This window comes from Salvelinus fontinalis, chromosome 22 (assembly GCF_029448725.1).
Source record: "Salvelinus fontinalis isolate EN_2023a chromosome 22, ASM2944872v1, whole genome shotgun sequence".
NCBI classification, from domain to species: domain Eukaryota; kingdom Metazoa; phylum Chordata; class Actinopteri; order Salmoniformes; family Salmonidae; genus Salvelinus; species Salvelinus fontinalis.
In genome coordinates this window covers 27,846,260-27,866,093 of record NC_074686.1, presented here as the reverse complement: position 1 = coordinate 27,866,093, position 19,834 = coordinate 27,846,260, and the positions used below count along the sequence as shown (strand labels likewise).

Genomic DNA, 19,834 nt, shown 5'->3' with positions numbered 1-19,834 from the left:
CACATTTTTTAGACGGTCTTTGGCTATAATGCTTCTACCGGTACTTGGTACCCCAATGTCGCGACAACCTGAGCATTCATTTTACAGAATCAATGTTCATTGATACTCTCGTTTTAGTAGCGTCTGCTCTGCGCACAATGTGAGTAGTTGAGACATAAAAAGGGTATCGTTAGAAAATTTATCTTCTCTATTACAGTAAAATAATGTTTTACTGTGATTTGGTGTCCATTTGACCGATTCTGTTGGACCAAACCCCAAATGCAAATGGTGAGTTTAAACAACTTGTCAGAGAGGAAGATGTGATCTCTCAATTTTGTTTGCATGAGATGCAGGGGGAGGGGCTTGGTGTATGTGTAAACCATAGCGGAGGAGGCGAAGCAACCTCTTTCTAAAATGTATTTTGGACCTAATCTTGTCGCCTGCCTTCCCGCCTTTGGGAGAACAACTCCCATTGTTAGTGCGGAGACTTGCATCTCATCATTATATACAGATCTCAGGTGTAAATGGGAATGTGCACAGAGGAGCAAAGGACCAAAAATACACCACGAGAACAAGCAGACATAAACACTCATAAAAACAGAAAAAATAACTAAACCTTGATTCTGATTCTACGGGAATTTGGAATATCATGCAAAAACATACATTTGAATTAATCAAATTAATTAGATCTATCGCCCAGCTCTACTTGACATTCTGTTGTATGCTAGCTAGGTCGAAACACTGCATTCTGTTGATTAATAAAGCCCTTTAAAACTCTTGCATTACCTAACATTGTTGTTACTAACATTTAGAAGTACGAGATACCAAATCCGGTCACAAGGATGGCGAATTTTTGAAATTCCGTCTCCCACTAAAATATTTAGGGAAAAAATGCTTTTTGTTCCATAAGTGAGGTACGAAGAACTATCTTTAGAATACCTTACAGGCAATTCAGAATGTAGATTGAGGACCTCTACTAAGGAATGTGGTTGTTTTGCATGATTGTGTTGCGTAGGGTTAGCACAGTATTTGTATTTTATTGGTGTATTTCCTATGCTCCTACGCTGCCGTAATTGTGAAATCCAGGGCTCCCTTGTAAAAGAGACCTTGGTCTCAATTAGGGATGCACAATATATCGGTGAACATATCGGAATCGGCTGATATTAGCTAAAAATACCAACATCAGTATCGTCCCGATGTCTAGTTTAACGCCGATGTTAAAAATCGATGTCAAAGCTGCCGTGCATACCTATATAACGTAGGTACATGATGTAATGACTTCACGTAAAATTTTGCGGTTCACTTGCAACACAACATTTCTAATCTAGCCCACAATGTCTGCTGTGTGGATCGATCAGTCAACAAGTGGAACAGTCATTTGAAAGAGTAAGAAAATTGCAGCGAGACAACTCAATGGCGAAGTCCATTAAAGCCAAGACAAAGGAATTCATTGCCCTTGACAATCAACCGTTCTCAGTCGTGGGTGATGTTGGCACCGGTACACACTACCAACTGCGCTATTTTTCAGATGTTGCCCTACCAGAGTTACACAGTAATAGCGTCACTGCTATTAGCTTCACGACATACATACTATGGAACGCCGTTTGGGTCTTAGCGTGTCAAAAAGGATACAGTAGCACTGTCAAAGCTGTACAAAAAAGTCTGCAAACGCCGGCCACGAACGATGTGTTTACAATACCGCATTGGTAATAAAGCATAATTTGTTCGACCACAACTTCTGGGGTAGCTAGCTTTAGCTTGGTACCTAGCTAGCACCAATACAACCAGCCTGAAAACAATGACCAGTAGAAACTGCAGTAATTTTCATAATTCTTAGCAATGATTTAGGAATCTTTGTGAGTAAGTATTAGCTAGGTTGCCACTTGTTTGCCTATTGAAATTGAACTTCAGTTCATGAAAATAAATAGCTAGTCAGCTATTTTACCCTGTTGCCCAAAGCTCACGTTATAAGCAGCCATCTGGCTAGTGAGGCTCGACCGGACCGGGTTATGTGTTGTGAAGCTAGCCATAATAAGGATTAGGCACAATAGTGGAATTTGCGGTTTGCCTTCAAAATAAAAGTATGTAATTGACAGTGATGCAAATTAATACAAATATTAGAATTATGCCATACCTTTATTTTGAAGGCTAACCGCAAATTCCACTAATGTGGCTAATCCTTATTGTGGCTAGCTTCACATAGATGGGTCCCACCCACATTAATCAAATAAGAACTGTCTTATAAATTACGGTTATTTTAGATGATGACGCCAAGCTATATAGTTAGCTAGCTAAACGGTGTAGCTAAACGGTGTAGCTAGCTAACTATATAGGTACTGAAACAGATTTGTCGTTTTGCTATGTTTTTGGGGAAGAACATGAGATAGCTAGCTTTTTTTTAAGGACCAGCGCTGTAGGTGCACGAGAACTTTACCAGCATCATAGCATACGTATCGATGAATCGTTGTGACATATGAAATACGATTGATAGTGTAATCAATGTGTAATAACTACGTTTTTTATTTTTTATAAATGCGTAAAATTATTCTGTGACGTGCAGTCATATTCAGATCCTGATTGGTCAACAAGCTTATTTGACACATGAAATAGTGTTATTTGACGTGTATCTTTTTTGACACGCAAAGACCCAAACGGTGTTCCATAGCAAAGACCCAAACGGTGTTCCATAGAAATCCTGGTTGAGAATGAAACGACTGAAAAAATGAACAACAAAACAGCACAGCAAGTACGTAAAAGAAAAAAGTTTTGATTAAGTTTTACTAGTAATGGGGACAAAATAATAATATTTTGTTGGCATTTACGTGTGTTTGTGTCTCTTTTATTTAACTAGGCAAGTCAGTTTGCCTAGTTAAATAACATCGGGCTGATGCCGATGTTGGCATTTTTAGCTAATATCAGTCGATTCCGATATGTTCACCGATATATCGTGCATCCTTAGAGGCTGCTTTGAAGAATCTCAGTATATTTTGATTTGTTTATATTTTAATTTGTTAAACATTTTCTTGCTTATTACTACATGATTCCATATGTGTTATTTCATAGTTTTGATGTATTCACTATTATTCTGCAATGTAGAAAATAGTCAAAATGAAGAAAAACCCTGAAATGAGTACATAACCCTGTATGTGTGTCAACTTTTGACTGGTACTGTACGTCTTTTATTCTAGCAGTATAAGGAATGGCCTCCTACGGTGATAAGTACATATCGTCAGTCTCTGTGTGTTTTTATGCTTTACTGTCGCTCTCTTCACCCACCTATGACTTCTGCTCCTCTCGCTCCCTCTCTCTCTGTATCTCTCTCTCTGTATCTCTCTCTCTGTATCTCTCTGTATATCTCTATCTCGCTCTCTGTATATCTCTATCTCTCTCTCTGTATCTCTATCTCTCTCTCTGTATCTCTTTCTCTCTCTGTATCTCTCTCTCTCTCTCTCTCTGTATATCTCTCTCTCTAGCTCTCTCTCTGTATCTCTATCTCTCTCTCTGTTTCTCTCGCTCTGTTTCTCTCTCTCCCTCTCTCTCTTGCTCTCTCACTCCCTCTCTCTCTGTATCTCTCTGTATCTCTCTGTATCTCTCTGTATCTCTCTGTATCTCTCTGTATCTCTCTGTATCTCTCTCTCTCATAGAGTGTATATAGACTAAGTTAAGTGTTCTGGTTTCTGGATCTCAGCAGCAGGTAGAATGATTAAAGCACGGCAGTAAAAACCTGCTTAAGACCACCTAAGTGGACCACCTCAGACGTGTGTGTGAGAGATTCAGAAAGGGAGAGGGAGCGAGAGAGACTGCTTTTTGTGTGTGTGTTTGTTTGTCAGGTTGTATGGGTGTTTGTTGGTCTCCTTGGTGTGCTCCTGCACTGTGGGAAGTCTTCATTCTTTCTTAATTATGAGGTGTGAATGTCTGAAGCCAAAGTACTTCCAAGACCAAACACACACACACACACACACACACACACACACACACACACACACACACACACACACACACACACACACACACACACACACACACACACACACACAGAGGGAGACTGTTAAAAATGGCACAGAGAAAATCTAGCTCTGGTCATCTGTGAACCATTATACACACAACCATAATTACATACATAGACACACATTGTCTCCTCTCACACATGTATTGAGGCTCACATCAAGGCTGAACTGATACTCAGAAACACAATATATTCTAGAAGTTAAACATATTTAATAGTATGTACACTTAAGCACAGTGTGGTTGACTCATGATAAGTGCACATCAGATGAAATACGTGTAAACTCTGTCAAGTACACTGCACTGCATAGATGTGGAGCAAAAATATCAATTATAAAATTGACGCAAGTACGCAGGATCACCATTTTGCTTAGCTAATTGTGTTCTTGTGTTGCGTAGGTACTTAAGGTAGGCTTTATGAATTAGCCTGTACACATTCACAACAATCCATAGCATTGCATATGTATTCGGCTATTGACTGTATTTACACTCAGTGTAGTGGACGTTCACCCTGTTAACCACATGGTGGTAGTGTGGACTTGTGGCTTAGCACACATTCATCACATTGTACACACTCTCTCTGTCACACACATGCACACACTCACACACTCTCATGCTCACACGCTCAGTTTTTTAAGTTTGGGCTGGTGGCCCGAGGCAGTGGAAGCTCCCTCCTGCAGTGTGTGTGTGTGTGTGTGTGTGTGTGTGTGTGTGTGTGTTTCTGTGAAATTTCTAGTATATCCATCATAACCTCCAACTCCTTCCATCCCCTGTACATAACATGCTGACCAGACCGGACACGACGCGTGCGCGAGCGTTGCAAAATACATTTAGAAATTCCATGTTATTCAATTATTGCACCCACACTGCTCGCGCGCGCCAACGGGCGTCTGCAACGCCAAGGGCTAAAATAGAAGTCATTCCTATTTCTGACGCAGATCGCGCTGAAAGTCCTGCCTCTCCCATCTCCTCATTGGTTTATAGAAGCAGGTACCCACGTGCCATCTTCTCATTGGTTATGCCCACGTGGGTGATTGAAAGACGAACTTTGTTGCCGGTAGTCGTGGTAATACAATGAAAGTTTAGATGCAATCACCATATAAGTTCAAAGATGAAAAAGCCTGGAAGGTGGAGAGATGACAAGAAATGATTCGGTTGGCCATTTATGTGTGGATTAATTGTCGGAGTAGAGGTCCTTGTGCATTTCAGGTAAAATAACAACTCAATGTTTATATCCCAGGACAAATTAGCTAGCAACAGCAAGCTAGCTAAATAGGACAAATTATCGTTAGCTAACAAGTACAAGCTAACTAGCTAAATTGCCATACATGTTTAATGCTTTTCGACCTGTCCCCAAATTAATGTCATTGGTTCAGAGTTTGTTTTGATATTTTAACCTGCGTGTCGTGATCGCGTTTGGTGTAGGGGGACAAAATACATTTATGCACGATAGTGCAGCCGGTTTGGGTTCCGTGTAATCCTCTCTGTACCATGGTACTATGTACAGTGTTCTTGGTGACATAACCCTCTCTGTACCATGGTACTATGTACAGTGTTCTTGGTGACATAACCCTCTCTGTACCATGGTACTATGTACAGTGTTCTTGGTGACATAACCCTCTCTGTACCATGGTACTATGTACAGTGTTCTTGGTGACATAACCCTCTCTGTACCATGGTACTATGTACAGTGTTCTTGGTGACATAACCCTCTCTGTACCATGGTACTATGTACAGTGTTCTTGGTGACATAACCCTCTCTGTACCATGGTACTATGTACAGTGTTCTTGGTGACATAACCCTCTCTGTACCATGGTACTATGTACAGTGTTCTTGGTGACATAACCCTCTCTGTACCATGGTACTATGTACAGTGTTCTTGGTGACATAACCCTCTCTGTACCATGGTACTATGTACAGTGTTCTTGGTGACATAACCCTCTCTGTACCATGGTACTATGTACAGTGTTCTTGGTGACATAACCCTCTCTGTACCATGGTACTATGTACAGTGTTCTTGGTGACATAACCCTCTCTGTACCATGGTACTATGTACAGTGTTCTTGGTGACATAACCCTCTCTGTACCATGGTACTATGTAATCAACCCCCTGCTACAATTGACAGGTCAAGGAATATCTTTACTAATACAGCCTATTTATTATCCATATATATCCAACCGCCCTCCACACACACAAACACACACAGAGAGAGGGAGACAGACATACACCCATTTCACGACAGACATACACCCATTTCACGACAGACATACACCCATTTCACGACAGACATACACCCATTTCACGACAGACATACACCCATTTCACGACAGACATACACCCATTTCACGACAGACATACACCCATTTCACGACAGACATACACCCATTTCACGACAGACATACACCCATTTCACGACAGACATACACCCATTTCACGACAGACATACACCCATTTCACCTTACTGCATACTGATTTCCTCCATAAATCATACTTACCTGAAACCTCCATAAACAAGCACTTTCAGTAGAACTGGTGTACTGGACTGGATGTTTGCTACCAGGTTGTCTCCCATTGTGCTTCTCATGTACCATGCTGATACATTCTGAGTCTTGAAGTCTTTCAGTATGTATGTCCTAATTTAAGTTGAATCAATCTATTTTACACTAACTACCCCTTTTCTATCTCGCCCCCCTCTCTCTCTCGCCCCTCTCTCTCTCTCGCCCCTCTCTCTCTCGCCCCTCTCTCTCTCGTCCCTCTCTCTCTCTCTCGTCCCTCTCTCTCTCTCTCGTCCCTCTCTCTCTCCCCTCTCCCTCTCTCTCGCCCCTCTCTCTCGCCCCTCTCTCTCGCCCCTCTCTCTCGCCTCTCTCTCTCTCGCCCCTTTCTCTCGCGCCCCTCTCTCTCGCGCCCCTCTCTCTCGCGCCCCTCTCTCTCGCGCCCCTCTCTCTCGCGCCCCTCTCTCTCCCTCGCCCCTCTCTCTCCCGTCTCCCTCTCCCGTCTCTCTCGCCTCTCTCTCCCTCTCGCTCGCCCCTCTCTCTCACTCGCCCCTCTCTCTCTTCTCTCACCACTCTCTCTCGCCTCTCTCTCTTTTGCCTCTGTCTCTCGCCCCTCTCTCTCTTTTGCCTCTCTCTCGCCCTTCTCTCTCTTTTGCCTCTCTCTCTCGCCCCCTCTCTCTCTCGCCCCCTCTCTCTCTCGCCCCTCTCTCTCTCACCCTCTCTCTCACCCTCTCTCTCGCCTCTCTCTCTCGCCTCTCTCTCTCTCTCTCGCCGCTCTTTCCCTCGCCCCTCTCTCTCCCTTGCCCCTTTCTCCCTCGCACCCCTCTCTCTCTTTCCCTGTTCCCTCTCTCTCTCTCTTTCCCCTTTCCCTCTTTCTTGCGTGCATCTCTCTCTCGCGTGCCCCTCCCTCTCTCTCTTTCTCTCGCCACTCTCTTTCTCTCGCCACTCTCTTTCTCTCGCCACTCTCTTTCTCTCGCCACTCTCTTTCTCTCGCCACTCTCTCTCTCTCGCCACTCTCTCTCTCTCGCCACTCTCTCTCTCTCGCCACTCTCTCTCTCTCGCCCCTCTCTCTCTCTCGCCCCTCTCTCTCACCCCTCTCTCTCGCCCCTCTCTCTCCCATCTCTCTCTACCATGTCTCTCGCCTCTCTTTCTCGCTCGCCCCTCTCCCTCTCGCTCGCCTCTCTTTCCCTCGCCCCTCCCTCGCCCCTCTCTTGCCCCTCTCTCGCGCCTCTCTCTCTCGTGCCTCTCTCTCTCGCACCTCTCTCTCTCCCTCGCCCCTCTCTCCCTCGCCCCTCTCTCCCTCGCCCCTCTCTCCCTCGCCCCTCTCTCCCTCGCCCCTCTCTCCCTCGCCCCTCTCTCCCTCGCCCCTCTCTCTCACTCGCCACACTCTCTCGCCTCTCTCTCTTTTACCTCTCTCTCTCTTGCTCTCTCTCGCCCTCTCTCGCCCCTCTCTTTCTCTCACCCTCTCTCTCGCCTCTCTCTCGCTCGCCCCTCTCTTTCCCTCGCCCCTCTCTCTCCCTCGCCCCCCTCTCTCTCTCTTTCCCCGTTCCCTCTTTCTCGCGCGCCTCTCGCCCCTCTCTCTCGCTCGCCCCTCTCATTCTCTCTCCCGCTCACCCTCTCTCTCTGTCTCTGTCTCAGACACAGATCCCCGTGTTCTGGAGAAACAGGAGCAACAACAGCCCACCTACCTGGCCCTGAGCTACATCAACAGGTAACATACATACCACAGGACGCAGCAGCTACTCTTCATGGGGTCCAGCAACATTAAGACAGTTATATCCAATTTAAAATATTACAGTTGAAGTCGGAAGGTTATATACACCTTAGCCAAATACATTTAAACTCAGTTTTTCACAATTTCTGGCATTTAATCCTAGTAAAAATTCCCTGTCTTAGTTCAGTTAGGATCACCACTTTATTTTAAGAATGTGAAATGTCAGAATAATAGTAGAGAGAATTATTTATTTCATCACATTCCCAGTGGGTCAGAAGTTTACATACACTCAATTAGTAGTTGGTAGCGTTGCCTTTAAATTGTTCAACTTGGGTCAAATGTTTTGGGTAGCCTTCCACACGCTTCCCACAATAAGTTGGGTGAATTTTGGCCCATTCCTCCTGACAGAGCTGGTGTAACTGAGTCAGGTTTGTAGGCCTCCTTGCTCGCACACACTTTTTCAGTTCTGCCCACAAATTTTCTATAGGGTTGAGGTCAGGGCTTTGTGATGGCCACTCCAATACCTTGACTTTGTTGTCCTTAAGCCATTTTGCCACAACTTTGGAAGTATGCTTGGGGTCATTGTCCATTTGGAAGACCCATTTGCAACCAAGCTTTAACTTCCTGACTGATGTCTTGAGATGTTGCTTCAATATATCCACATCATTTTCCTGCCTCATGATGCCATCTATTTTGTGAAGTGTACCAGTCCCTCCGGCAGCAAAGCACCCCCACAACATGATGCTGCCACCCCCGTGCTTCACGGTTGGGATGGTGTTCTTCGGCTTGCGAGCATCCCTCTTTATCCTCCAAACATAACATTGGTCATTATGGCCAAACAGTTCTATTTTTGTTTCATCAGACCAGAGGACATTTCTCCCAAAAGTTTGATCTTTGTCCCCATGTGCAGTTGCAAACCGTAGTCTGGCTTTTTTATGGCGGTTTTGGAGCAGTGGCTTCTTCATTACTGAGCGGCCTTCCAGGTTATGTAGATATAGGACTCGTTTTACTATGGATATAGATACTTTTGTACCTGTTTCCTCCAGCATCTTCACAAGGTCCTTTGCTGTTGTTCTGGGATTGATTTGCGCTTTTCGCACCAAAGTACGTTCATCTCTAGGAGACAGAAAGCGCCTAATTCCTGAGCGGTATGATGGCTGCGTGTTCGCCTGGTGTTTATACTTGCGTACTATTGTTTGTACAGATGAACGTGGTACCTTCAGGAGTTTGGAAGTTACTCCCAAGGATGAACCAGACTTTTGGAGGTCTACAAAACATTTTGGCTGATTTCTTTTGATTTTCCCATGATGTCAAGCAAAGAGGCACTGAGTTTGAAGATAGGCCTTGAAATACATCCACAGGTACACCTCCAATTGACTCAAATTATGTCAATTACCCTATCAGAAGCTTTTAAAGCCATGACATAATTTTCTGGAATTTTCCAAGCTGTTTAAAGGCACAGTCAACTTAGTTTATGTAAACTTCTGACCCACTGGAATTGTGATACAGTGAATTATAAGTTAAATAATCTGTCTGTAAACAATTGAGGAAAAATTACTTGTCATGCACAAAGTAGATGTCCTAACCGACTTGCCAAAACTATAGTTTGTTAACAAGAAATTTGTGGAGTGGTTGAAAAACGAGTTTTAATGACTCCAACCTAAGTGTATGTAAACTTCCAACTAGTGAAGCCCAAAATAGTGAAGACATCACAGCTATGAAATAACACGTGGAATCAGTTAAGAACAAATTCTTAATTGAACTCCGGTCTCCGCGTGCCTGCAGTATGGAAGACTACCAAATGCTTCTCAAATATGCCCTCTGGTGGTCAAACTAGCTATAACTTGCATTAACAGAAAAAATGGCTGACAAATAGATAACGTGCCACAGAATGCTGCAGCAGCCTACAAGGGATGCCACAGTATGATGCAACTTTTAAAGGAGGAATAACTGTACATATGTTAACTTGGGCAATTTTTAGCACTTTTCTGGGGTGCTTGATTGTTTTCATTGCTTTACTGGGAAGCTTAGCAGAAGTAGACATGCTCATGTTATTTATGTTCGTGCAGGGTGAGCTGCACATAGTAGACTTCCTACTAGGGCGAGCGAGGGAGGGAGGGGAGGAGGGAGGGAGAGGAGGGAGAGGAGGGAGGGAGGGAGGGAGAGCAGGGAGGGAGGGAGAGGAGGGGGATATACTACTTTATTATAATTAAGTAATCTTTATTTGTAGGTGTGTGTGTGTGTAACATGTAATGTGTTTCCAGATTCATGACGGATGCGGCGCGTCGGGAGCAGGAAACCTTGAAGAAGCGGGCCACGCCCAAACTTTCCCTGTCAATCACAGGGGGTGTGTCTCGAAACAGCGTGGCCACGCCTCCACGCCACAGCAACGGCAACCTGACTCCTCCCGTGACTCCACCTATCACACCCTCCTCCTCCTTCCGTAGCAGCACACCCACAGGTAAGAGAAAGTGGACACTTATGATTAGGGCCTGGACGATACCAGTATTGCGATAATCGCTAGTATCGTGGCAAGGAAACAAAACACGAATTGAATGTAACTTTTTTATTTTAACAGCCTTAATGTTGGTAACAAACATTATGTTATCATCCAGAGTCACATGTATTTATTTTACAAGTAATAGCACACAATATATTACATACAGACAGTTTTTAAAGGACCAAAGAATTGGGTCTAATTCGGGTTTTCATTTTTGCCATGGAAAAAATATTGTGACACTGGTATCGTCTCGGCCCTACTGAAGATGTATGGCCCCTTGTGGTTCTGTGTGACGCACTGGGTAAAACATGGTGATCGCAACTCCAGGATTGTGAGTTTGCTTATCACTGGGTTCACCCATCAGGAAATGTATGCACCCACTACTGTAAGTCTCTTTGGATAAAAGTGTCTTCTAAATGGCTTTGCCTCTAGTGTTCTAGACTGAGGGTCAATGGAACATTCCTATTGGGAGTGTTCTAGACTGAGGGTCAATGGAACATTCCTATTGGGAGTGTTCTAGACTGAGGGTCAATGGAACATTCCTATTGGGAGTGTTCTAGACTGAGGGTCAATGGAACATTCCTATTGGGAGTGTTCTAGACTGAGGGTCAATGGAACATTCCTATTGGGATTGTTCTAGACTGAGGATCAATGGAACATTCCTTTTGGGAGTGTTCTAGACTGGGGGTCAATGGAACATTCCTTTTGGGAGTGTTCTAGACTGGGGGTCAATGGAACATTCCTTTTGGGAGTGTTCTAGACTGGGGATCAATGGAACATTCCTTTTGGGAGTGTTCTAGACTGAGGATCAATGGAACATTCCCATTGGGAGTGTTCTAGACTGAGGGTCAATGGAACATTCCTATTGGGAGTGTTCTAGACTACAGGCCAGTGCAACATGTGTGTTCAGTAGAGGGAGAGAGTGTTTGTGCAGTGAACCCAGTCAACACTGGTAATTACACGCCAGCTATCGCAGTGTGTGTGTGTGTGTGTGTGTGTGTGTGTGTGTGTGTGTGTGTGTGTGTGTGTGTGTGTGTGTGTGTGTTTCAGAGCCCAAAAGCAGATGTGCAATTCCTGCCCAAATGTTTCCAATCGCAGCATTAGGTCTGCGTTTACACAACCACACACACACGCAGGCACACACCCTTGTTGACATCCTTTTAACATGTGCCAGGGTGCCATCCACTTCCTCCTGCTGAGTTGAAGTGTTTCCTGTGTAATGGTGGGGGTACAGTGTGGGGTGGGGTTGTAATAGTCAGTGTGAGAGTGGAAAAAGTTGTGCACTTTTTCCAGGCAAAGCAACAAGGATACCTCCCACTTAATGATCTCTTTCAGGGAGCCAACCCCCTCCCCCTGGGTTCCCCTGACTCACACACACATACACCAAACCCTCCTCTGTCCTAGTTCCATCAAATTCCCCTCTCCCTCTCTGCTCCATGCCCCTCTCCTTGAGACAATAGACAGATGTAACTGTCTGTGTTTCCCCTATAGTTATGTTCTCTCCGTCTTCTTACTCTCTGTGTGTGTTCCCCCTCCAGGCAGTGAGTATGATGATGAGGAGGTGGACTATGAGGAGTCAGACAGTGATGAGTCCTGGACCACAGAGAGTGCCATCAGCTCGGAGTCTATCCTCAGCTCCATGTGTATGAATGGAGGGGAGGAGAAACCCTTCGCCTGCCCTGTGCCTGGCTGCAAGAAGAGATACAAGGTGCAGTACACACTCAGCCCCAGCTCACTTCACTGTATTTGGTACCTAGCTATATTCTTCTGCTATACTCTAGTCCTCTATATATCAGTTCAGTATAGCCTGTGATCTGAGTATTGGAGGTTTTCACTTCAATACAGGATCTTCCTCTAGCAATGTCAACGTTTGCAATGTTGTTCCTGGATGTTGCTTTTCGGGATCCTCACTGAGAAAATGGAAAGGGAAATTGTTATTTTTAATCCTTTTTTATTTATTTTATTTATTATATGGGATAGTAAGACTGACAGGAGAGATGGGAGGAGAGGGTGTGTTAGAACAGCAGTCATCTGGATTTAAACCCACACTTACACAGGTATTCTGGAGGCAGCGTCTTAGACCGCTAGACCAGGCCAGGGTCCTCCTGATAATGTCTCTCCCCGTCATTCAGAATGTGAACGGTATTAAATACCATGCCAAGAACGGCCACCGGACACAGATCCGTGTGCGGAAGCCCTTCAAGTGCCGCTGTGGGAAGAGCTACAAGACGTCCCAGGGCCTGAGACACCACACCATCAACTTCCACCCGCCCGTCTCCGCCGACATCATCCGCAAGATGCAGGGCTAGAGACGATCGTCGTGACAACCCCTGGTCACCCCCCACCATGTATACCCCCCCCAAACATTACCCTATTCCTCACCAGCACTACCCACCCAACGCAACCACCCCAAACCTTTTCAATCGTCAATATCCACCTCCCCTCTCCCAACCACCCAAAACATACCCCTATTCCTTCAGGCCCAACATAGGGGTGACAACTAAAACCCCTATCCCTTCTGGCCCAATCTTAGGGGTGACAACCCAAACCCCTATCCCTTCTGGTCCAACATAGGGGTGACAACCCAAACCCCTATCCCTTCTGGTCCAACATAGGGGTGACAACCCAAACCCCTATCCCTTCTGGCCCAACATAGGGGTGACAACCCAAACCCCTATCCCTTCTGGTCCAACATAGGGGTGACAATCCAAACCCCTATCCCTTCTGGCCTAGTCTTAGGGGTGACAACCCAAACCCCTATCCCTTCTGGCCCAATTTTAGGGGTGACAACCCAAACCCCTATTCCTTCAGGCCCAACATAGGGGTGACAACCCAAACCCCTATCCCTTCTGGTCCAATCTTAGGGGTGACAACCCAAACCCCTATCCCTTCTGGTCCAATCTTAGGGGTGACAACCCAAACCCCTATCCCTTCTGGTCCAATCTTAGGGGTGACAACCCAAACCCCTATCCCTTCTAGCCCAATCTTAGGGGTGACAACCCAAACCCCTATCCCTTCTGGTCCAATCTTAGGGGTGACAACCCAAACCCCTATCCCTTCTGGCCCAATCTTAGGGGTGACAACCCAAACCCCTATCCCTTCTGGTCCAATCTTAGGGGTGACAACCCAAACCCCTATCCCTTCTGGTCCAATCTTAGGGGTGACAACCCAAACCCCTATCCCTTCTGGCCCAATCTTAGGGGTGACAACCCAAACCCCTATCCCTTCTGGCCCAATCTTAGGGGTGACAACCCAAACCCCTATCCCTTCTGGTCCAACATAGGGGTGACAACCCAAACCCCTATCCCTTCTGGCCTGGTCTTAGGGGTGACAACCCAAACCCCTATCCCTTCTGGTCCAACATAGGGGTGACAACCCAAACCCCTATCCCTTCCTGCCACACACTAAAGGATCTAGTGCATGCTTTAAGTTGTTTAGACTTTGTCTTGTATTATGTTGTATGGTTTTGACATGCTATCTCTTATTTTATGAATGATATGTATCTTTATAGGCTTAGTTTTGTTGTTGTACATTTGCACATTCTTATGCTATCACAACAATTGTCCTTACTTTTTGTATTGACATAAGGTGCTAACTGTAAAAAAAAGGAGGGGAGTAATGTGAGAGAGGGATGAGGGCAAGAGGAGGAAGGAGTGGATGGATGGAGTTGTGTTTAACAGTCTATATATAGATATATAAACAATAGACGTGTGTGTATATACAAATATATATAAGTATTCATAACCATATACAAAATAGTTGCTTTATTTTATACTTTATTTTTCAATATATTTTCCAGATATTTTCTTTTGATATTTTATCGATGAGTATGTGTTTCATTCCTCAACCCCCTGAGACAACCTATTCTGTGGTGTCATAGTTCAAAGTTGAAACGGCTAGGTGACCTCAGGTCTAGATATTCCCAGCAGCAAAAAACAAACTGACTATGACTTGAATCCTAACTTGAGATCTGTGTCCAAAATCTATTTCAGTTTCTTCTATTGCTATTTAATGCACGATTTGCGCTAAAGTTACATGCAGATTTCATGTTAACATTTGGCCCATATAGAGAAACAGGGAAAGTATTGAATCCCTTCATTCCCACTGTTCTAGAAGAGTTATAGGACTGATCCCGGAATGGATTGTCCATCCTGTATTCTAGAAGGTTATTCCAGACTAGTGTGAGCAGACCAGTTGAGGCATCATACTGTATTCTAGAAGGTTATTCCAGACTAGTGTGAGCAGACTAGTTGAGGCATCATACTGTATTCTAGAAGGTTATTTTAGACTGTAGTGTGAGCAGACTAGTTGAAGCCTCATGCTCTATTCCATTTGCCAAGTATTGTTTCTGGTTTCTTTTCCATGATCATTGCCAACAGCTCTCTACTGCCAAACATTGACATTACCATGTGCCTGAGGGGGGAGAGAGACTGTCATAAGGTTTCATCTTAGAGGCGTGCAAAAGTGTCAAGGGAATACTGTCTCATTGCGCCTCAAGTGTGACTGTGTGTGCATGCTTTTGTCTTAAAGGGCGCGTGTGTGTGTGTGTGTCGAGAGATTACACCTACAACCTTTGATTGCCTTGTGTTGTAGACCACAGCATTCCAGTAGTCAGTGTGAGTTGCTTCTTAGGAGTCTTTCTGCAGTATCTGAGCTTCTAGTGTTATTCTTCTTTCTCTGTTAGTCCTCTATAGTGTTACAATTTATGGCTGTGGCTCAAATGTCACAGAACCATGTGTTACAGTGCCAGGTCACTGTGCGAGTCCCAAATTGCACCCTATTCCTATGGGCCCTAGTCAAAATTAGTGCACTATATAGGTAATTGAGTGCCATTTGGGTCGTAGATAGTGTCATACCAAGGCCTTGCCCAGTGCCCCTGTAGAGCAGGAGAGTACAGCAGAGTGGTGGAATGTCAGTGGTGCCATTTTGTCAAAACATTTCTAACCTGTCATTCAGTTCTGTGATGGTCCCCCACCACACACACAACCCCACTTTACATGGGTGTGGCGTTAAGGTCAGGGCCCGTATTCACAAAGCATTTGAGTTGGAGTGCTGATCAAATTTTCCTTTTAAAATGGTAGGAGGGGGGACCTGATCCTAGAACAGTACTCCTACTCTGAGATGCGTTGAACACAGGCCCAGGATACAAGACAGAAAGAAAATGGCAGTGAAAGAGGAAGGTAGCATCGTTGGGGTGGTGTACAGAACTTGTTCCGGACTCTGTGCCGGGGTTAACGTAGCAGCTTTCTGGCAAGGGATCAGAGACTGAGTTAGGAGACCCCTCCACACGGAGACGCAGGTCGCCATGGTTACAGTTTAAATACACTTTAACAGGGCGACTAACAGTATTAGAGTGGGGATGGGAGGATTACATTAGTCGTGTGTGTGTGAGGGGGACTATTTCGATATACTGTGTACAGTGAATGTATTGTAATGTGTGTCTTAAGTGCTTTTAAATTATATTTTCATATGTTTCCTATTTGTGCAGAGGTTATGAGTAGGGAGACCTGTGTACAACTATCTTTATATACAAGAAGCTGCTTCATAAATGTAAAACGACATTACATAAAAAGAAAAACATTAAAAAACTCTGGAGCCCAGAACTGTCTGTGGTTGATTGGTGTGTGTTGTGACCCCCAAAGACAAAATGACAATTGTATCCATTTGACAGGCGTACTTTATTCATAAAGATATTTTTAATGCACACATACAAACCTACACACTCACAAAGCTGCAACTTTGAAGCCAAAAGTACAGCACTGTGGTCACGTTGAAAGAACAGTCAAATCTCAGACAGACAGATGTCAAGAACTAAAGGAGACTCAATGTGGAGACGCACGCACAGCCAACAGAAACTGACTTGGACCCCGACAAAGGATGAGTCTCAGGTCATAGACTTAACACAGTGAAAGAGACCATAGCCAGGTGTACAGTAGTCTTCTAGAGCAGTCATATTTCCAGTTACCTTCCCTCCAACTGAAGGAGAATGTTAGCCTATCCAGAGACCAGGAAGTAAAACAATTGGCCCATCATTGTCATTACTAAAACATGAGGGAATACATTGAGGTCTCCATAATAGTCCTACTTCTCATATATATACATACATTCAGAATAATGAAGCCTTTTTAGTGCAGTCAAATTTAAACAGTAGTGCTATTTCCTGTTATATATAAAAAAAATGTCTAACATCTTTTGCTGACAAGAGTCTGACTGTCATGCTGTACATTAGTTTCCCCTAACCACAGATCTAGGATCAGATTACCCAACCTTAACCATTAGGTAAAACCCAAAACTGACCTTAGATCAATGTTTAGAGGCAACGTCAACCTACTCCCCCTCCCATCCCTGGATGTCACCTGTTTCTAGGTGTGGCTACGGAGTGATGGATCCTACGGATACTAAACACATGCAGTGATGACACTACAACCCCGAAGCAGAAAGATGACATCATCAACATGGGACGAAACCAAAGTGATCCGAACTTCTCACGCCAAGTACTTTTTAAAATTATTTCCCTAAACCGGAACTGACAAACTCCCCCTTACATACTCCTTGATGTTTTGAAAGGTAGCATTTATTTATTATTTAACCTTTACTTAATTGAAAGGTAGCATGTGAGGCCAGGATTGAAGTTAATTCCATTTAAATTCAGAACATTTAAAAGAGCAATTTTCCCCAGATTATTTTTCAAATGTTGATGTGATGACTTGTAATCTCCCCTCCTAATCAGAGTTGAAATGAAATCATTCCCAACCCCAATTTGAGCACACGTTCCTAGAATTATTATAATTTAATTCAACCGATTATTATAATTTAATCCAATCCAACCTTCCCTTTTACACACACACACACACACCCCAACCTCCCCGCTACTCCATATTGTCGAAGTTTAGCACATGGCCATCAAAGTGTGTGAGCACGTGCTTCTGGAAGAGCTGCTGATGGCAGTCGAGGGGGAACTGCTCAGAGCACACGGGACACACCTTCCAGTGGCTCTCCACGTGCTGCTCAAAGCTACGCTGCTCAAAGTGGGGTGGGAAGATCACCTCGCACAACGGACAGCGCTTGTGGACCTCACTACTGAGTGGAGGGGCATAGAAAATAATAGTCAGATGAGGAGGAGAGAGGGGGACAGAAAGATGGAGAGAGGGGGAGAAGAGAGGGAACAGCGAGGTGGTGAGAGAAAGGGAGCAGAGAGAGAAGAAAGGGAGCAGAGGGTCAGGAGAGAGGTGGAGAGACAGGGAGCAGAGGGGGAGAAAGAGGGAACAGAGAGAGTAGGGTTAGGTTTTGTGTGTGTTGGTAAAGCTGGGATAGCATTTTGTGTATTGTCTGTGTGCAGTATGTGTGTGTGTGTTACCTGGGGTCAAAACAGAAGCTGCTCCTGTTATCGTTGCGTCTGCTGCTGGACTGATGATTGCAGGCAGGCTGCTCCCCATCACCAACCTATAATATATACACACACAACATTACTGCATGCAACACACACACTCTCTCTCTCTCAAACCATGGCTGTCTGAACACTGATGACTCTCTCCAAAGGTTAATAGAGTGTTAATAGAGCTAGAGAGGAGAGGGTCATGATACCAGTGTATCAGTGAAGAGCAGTGTGTGTGTGTGTGTCTGCGATGCCCCCCTAATACACCATTGGGAGGAAGTAAGATGAAGTTGCCCATAGTAACTGATCTAAGGTCAATTTAGCATTTCCCTCCCCAAAGCTTGAGGACAAGATTTGGGGAGGATAAACTGATCCTAAATCTGCGCCCAAGGGCAACTTCTACCAATTAGCCTCATCCAGCCCCAGCGGACGTCAATCTAACACTAACGAGCTCAGAGTGGGAGACGTTAGACTTTTATTTAAAAGAACTCTATCTCTGGCCACCCTGGGGTCCTCCTGTTTTATACCCTTTACAGACTGTACGGAATGTTGCCAGTAAAATAAAGATCTGGCAATTTTTTGGATCCTAATTCATCCAGTCCCATTTATAGCACATTCCTGCCGGGACAAGCCTTTTATATCTCCTGTACACATGCTAGGAGTAGACGTGGGCCAATGTCACTTTAATAAATCCATTGAATAGACACCATCACAAAGAATGCTTGAGATTTTTCTACAACTTGATTGGAGTCCACCTGTGGTAAATTCAATTGATTGGACATGATTTGAAAAGCCACACACCTGTCTATAAAAGGTCCCACAGTTGACAGTGCATGTCAGAGCAAAAACCAAGCCGTGAGGTTGAAGGAATTGTCCGTAGAGCTCCGAGACAGGATCGTGTCGAGGCACAGATCTGGGGAAGGGTACCAAAAAATGTCTGCAGCATTGAATGTCCCCAAGAACACCGTGGCCTCCATCATTCTTAAATGGAAGAAGTTTAGAACCACCAAGCCTCTTCCTAGAGCAGGCTGCCCGGCGAAATTGAGTAATCGGGGGAGAAGGACCTTGGTCAGGGAGCTAACCAAAAACGTGATGGTCACTCTGACAGAGATCCAAGGTTCCTCTGTGGAGATGGGAGAACCTTCCAGAAGGACAAGCATCTCTGCAGCACTCCACTAATCAGGCCTTTATGGTAGAGTGGCCAGACAGAAGCCCCTCCTCAGTAATAGGCACATGACAGCCCGCTCGGAGTTTGCCAAAAGGCACCTAAAGGACCCTCAGACCATGAGAAACAAGATTCTCTGGTCTGATGAAACCAAGATTGAACTCTTTGGCCTGAATGCCAAGCGTCACATCTGGAGGAAACCTGGCACCATCCCTACGGTGAAGCATGGTGGTGGCAGCCTCATGCTGTGGGGATGTTTTTCTGCCGCAGGGACTGGGAGACGAGTCAGGATCGAGACAAAGATGAAAGGAACAAAGTACAGAGCGATCCTTGATGAAAACCTGCTCCAGAGCACTCAGGACCTCAAACTGGGATGAAGGTTCACCTTCCAACAGGACAACCCTAAGTACACTGCCAAGACAACACAGCTGTGGCTTTGGGACGAGTCTCTGAATGTCCTTGAGTGGCCCAGCCGGAGCCCGGACTTGTACCTGATCGAATATCTCTGGAGAGACCTGAAAATAGCTGTGCCCATCCAACCTGACAGAGCTTGAGAGTTTCTACAGAGAAGAATGGGAGAAACTCCCCAAATACAGGTGTGC

At 44.9% G+C, this 19,834-nt stretch overlaps 2 protein-coding genes across 9 annotated transcripts in view; one reads left to right on the top strand and one right to left on the bottom strand.

The window, feature by feature from the left end:
• The window catches only part of LOC129820123 (juxtaposed with another zinc finger protein 1-like), a 39,169-nt gene extending 22,874 nt beyond the window's left edge, over positions 1-16,295 (top strand). For both annotated transcript variants that reach the window (XM_055877024.1, XM_055877026.1), the window contains exons 2-5: positions 8,117-8,189; positions 10,457-10,653; positions 12,231-12,400; positions 12,825-16,295. In XM_055877024.1, the coding sequence (XP_055732999.1) occupies positions 8,117-8,189; positions 10,457-10,653; positions 12,231-12,400; positions 12,825-13,001 (617 nt within the window). In that variant the 3' untranslated portion in view covers positions 13,002-16,295. The remainder of the gene's footprint in view (positions 1-8,116; positions 8,190-10,456; positions 10,654-12,230; positions 12,401-12,824) is intronic.
• A 51-nt stretch (positions 16,296-16,346) lies between these two features.
• LOC129820122 (tax1-binding protein 1 homolog A-like) overlaps positions 16,347-19,834 on the bottom strand; it is a 35,222-nt gene continuing 31,734 nt past the window's right edge. For 6 of the 7 annotated variants that reach the window (XM_055877020.1, XM_055877017.1, XM_055877018.1 and 3 more), the window contains exons 16-17: positions 18,050-18,135; positions 16,347-17,772 (exon numbers count right to left, since the gene is read on the bottom strand). In XM_055877020.1, the coding sequence (XP_055732995.1) occupies positions 17,562-17,772; positions 18,050-18,135 (297 nt within the window). In that variant the 3' untranslated portion in view covers positions 16,347-17,561. The remainder of the gene's footprint in view (positions 17,773-18,049; positions 18,136-19,834) is intronic. The other variant, XM_055877019.1, reaches the window with a different exon arrangement.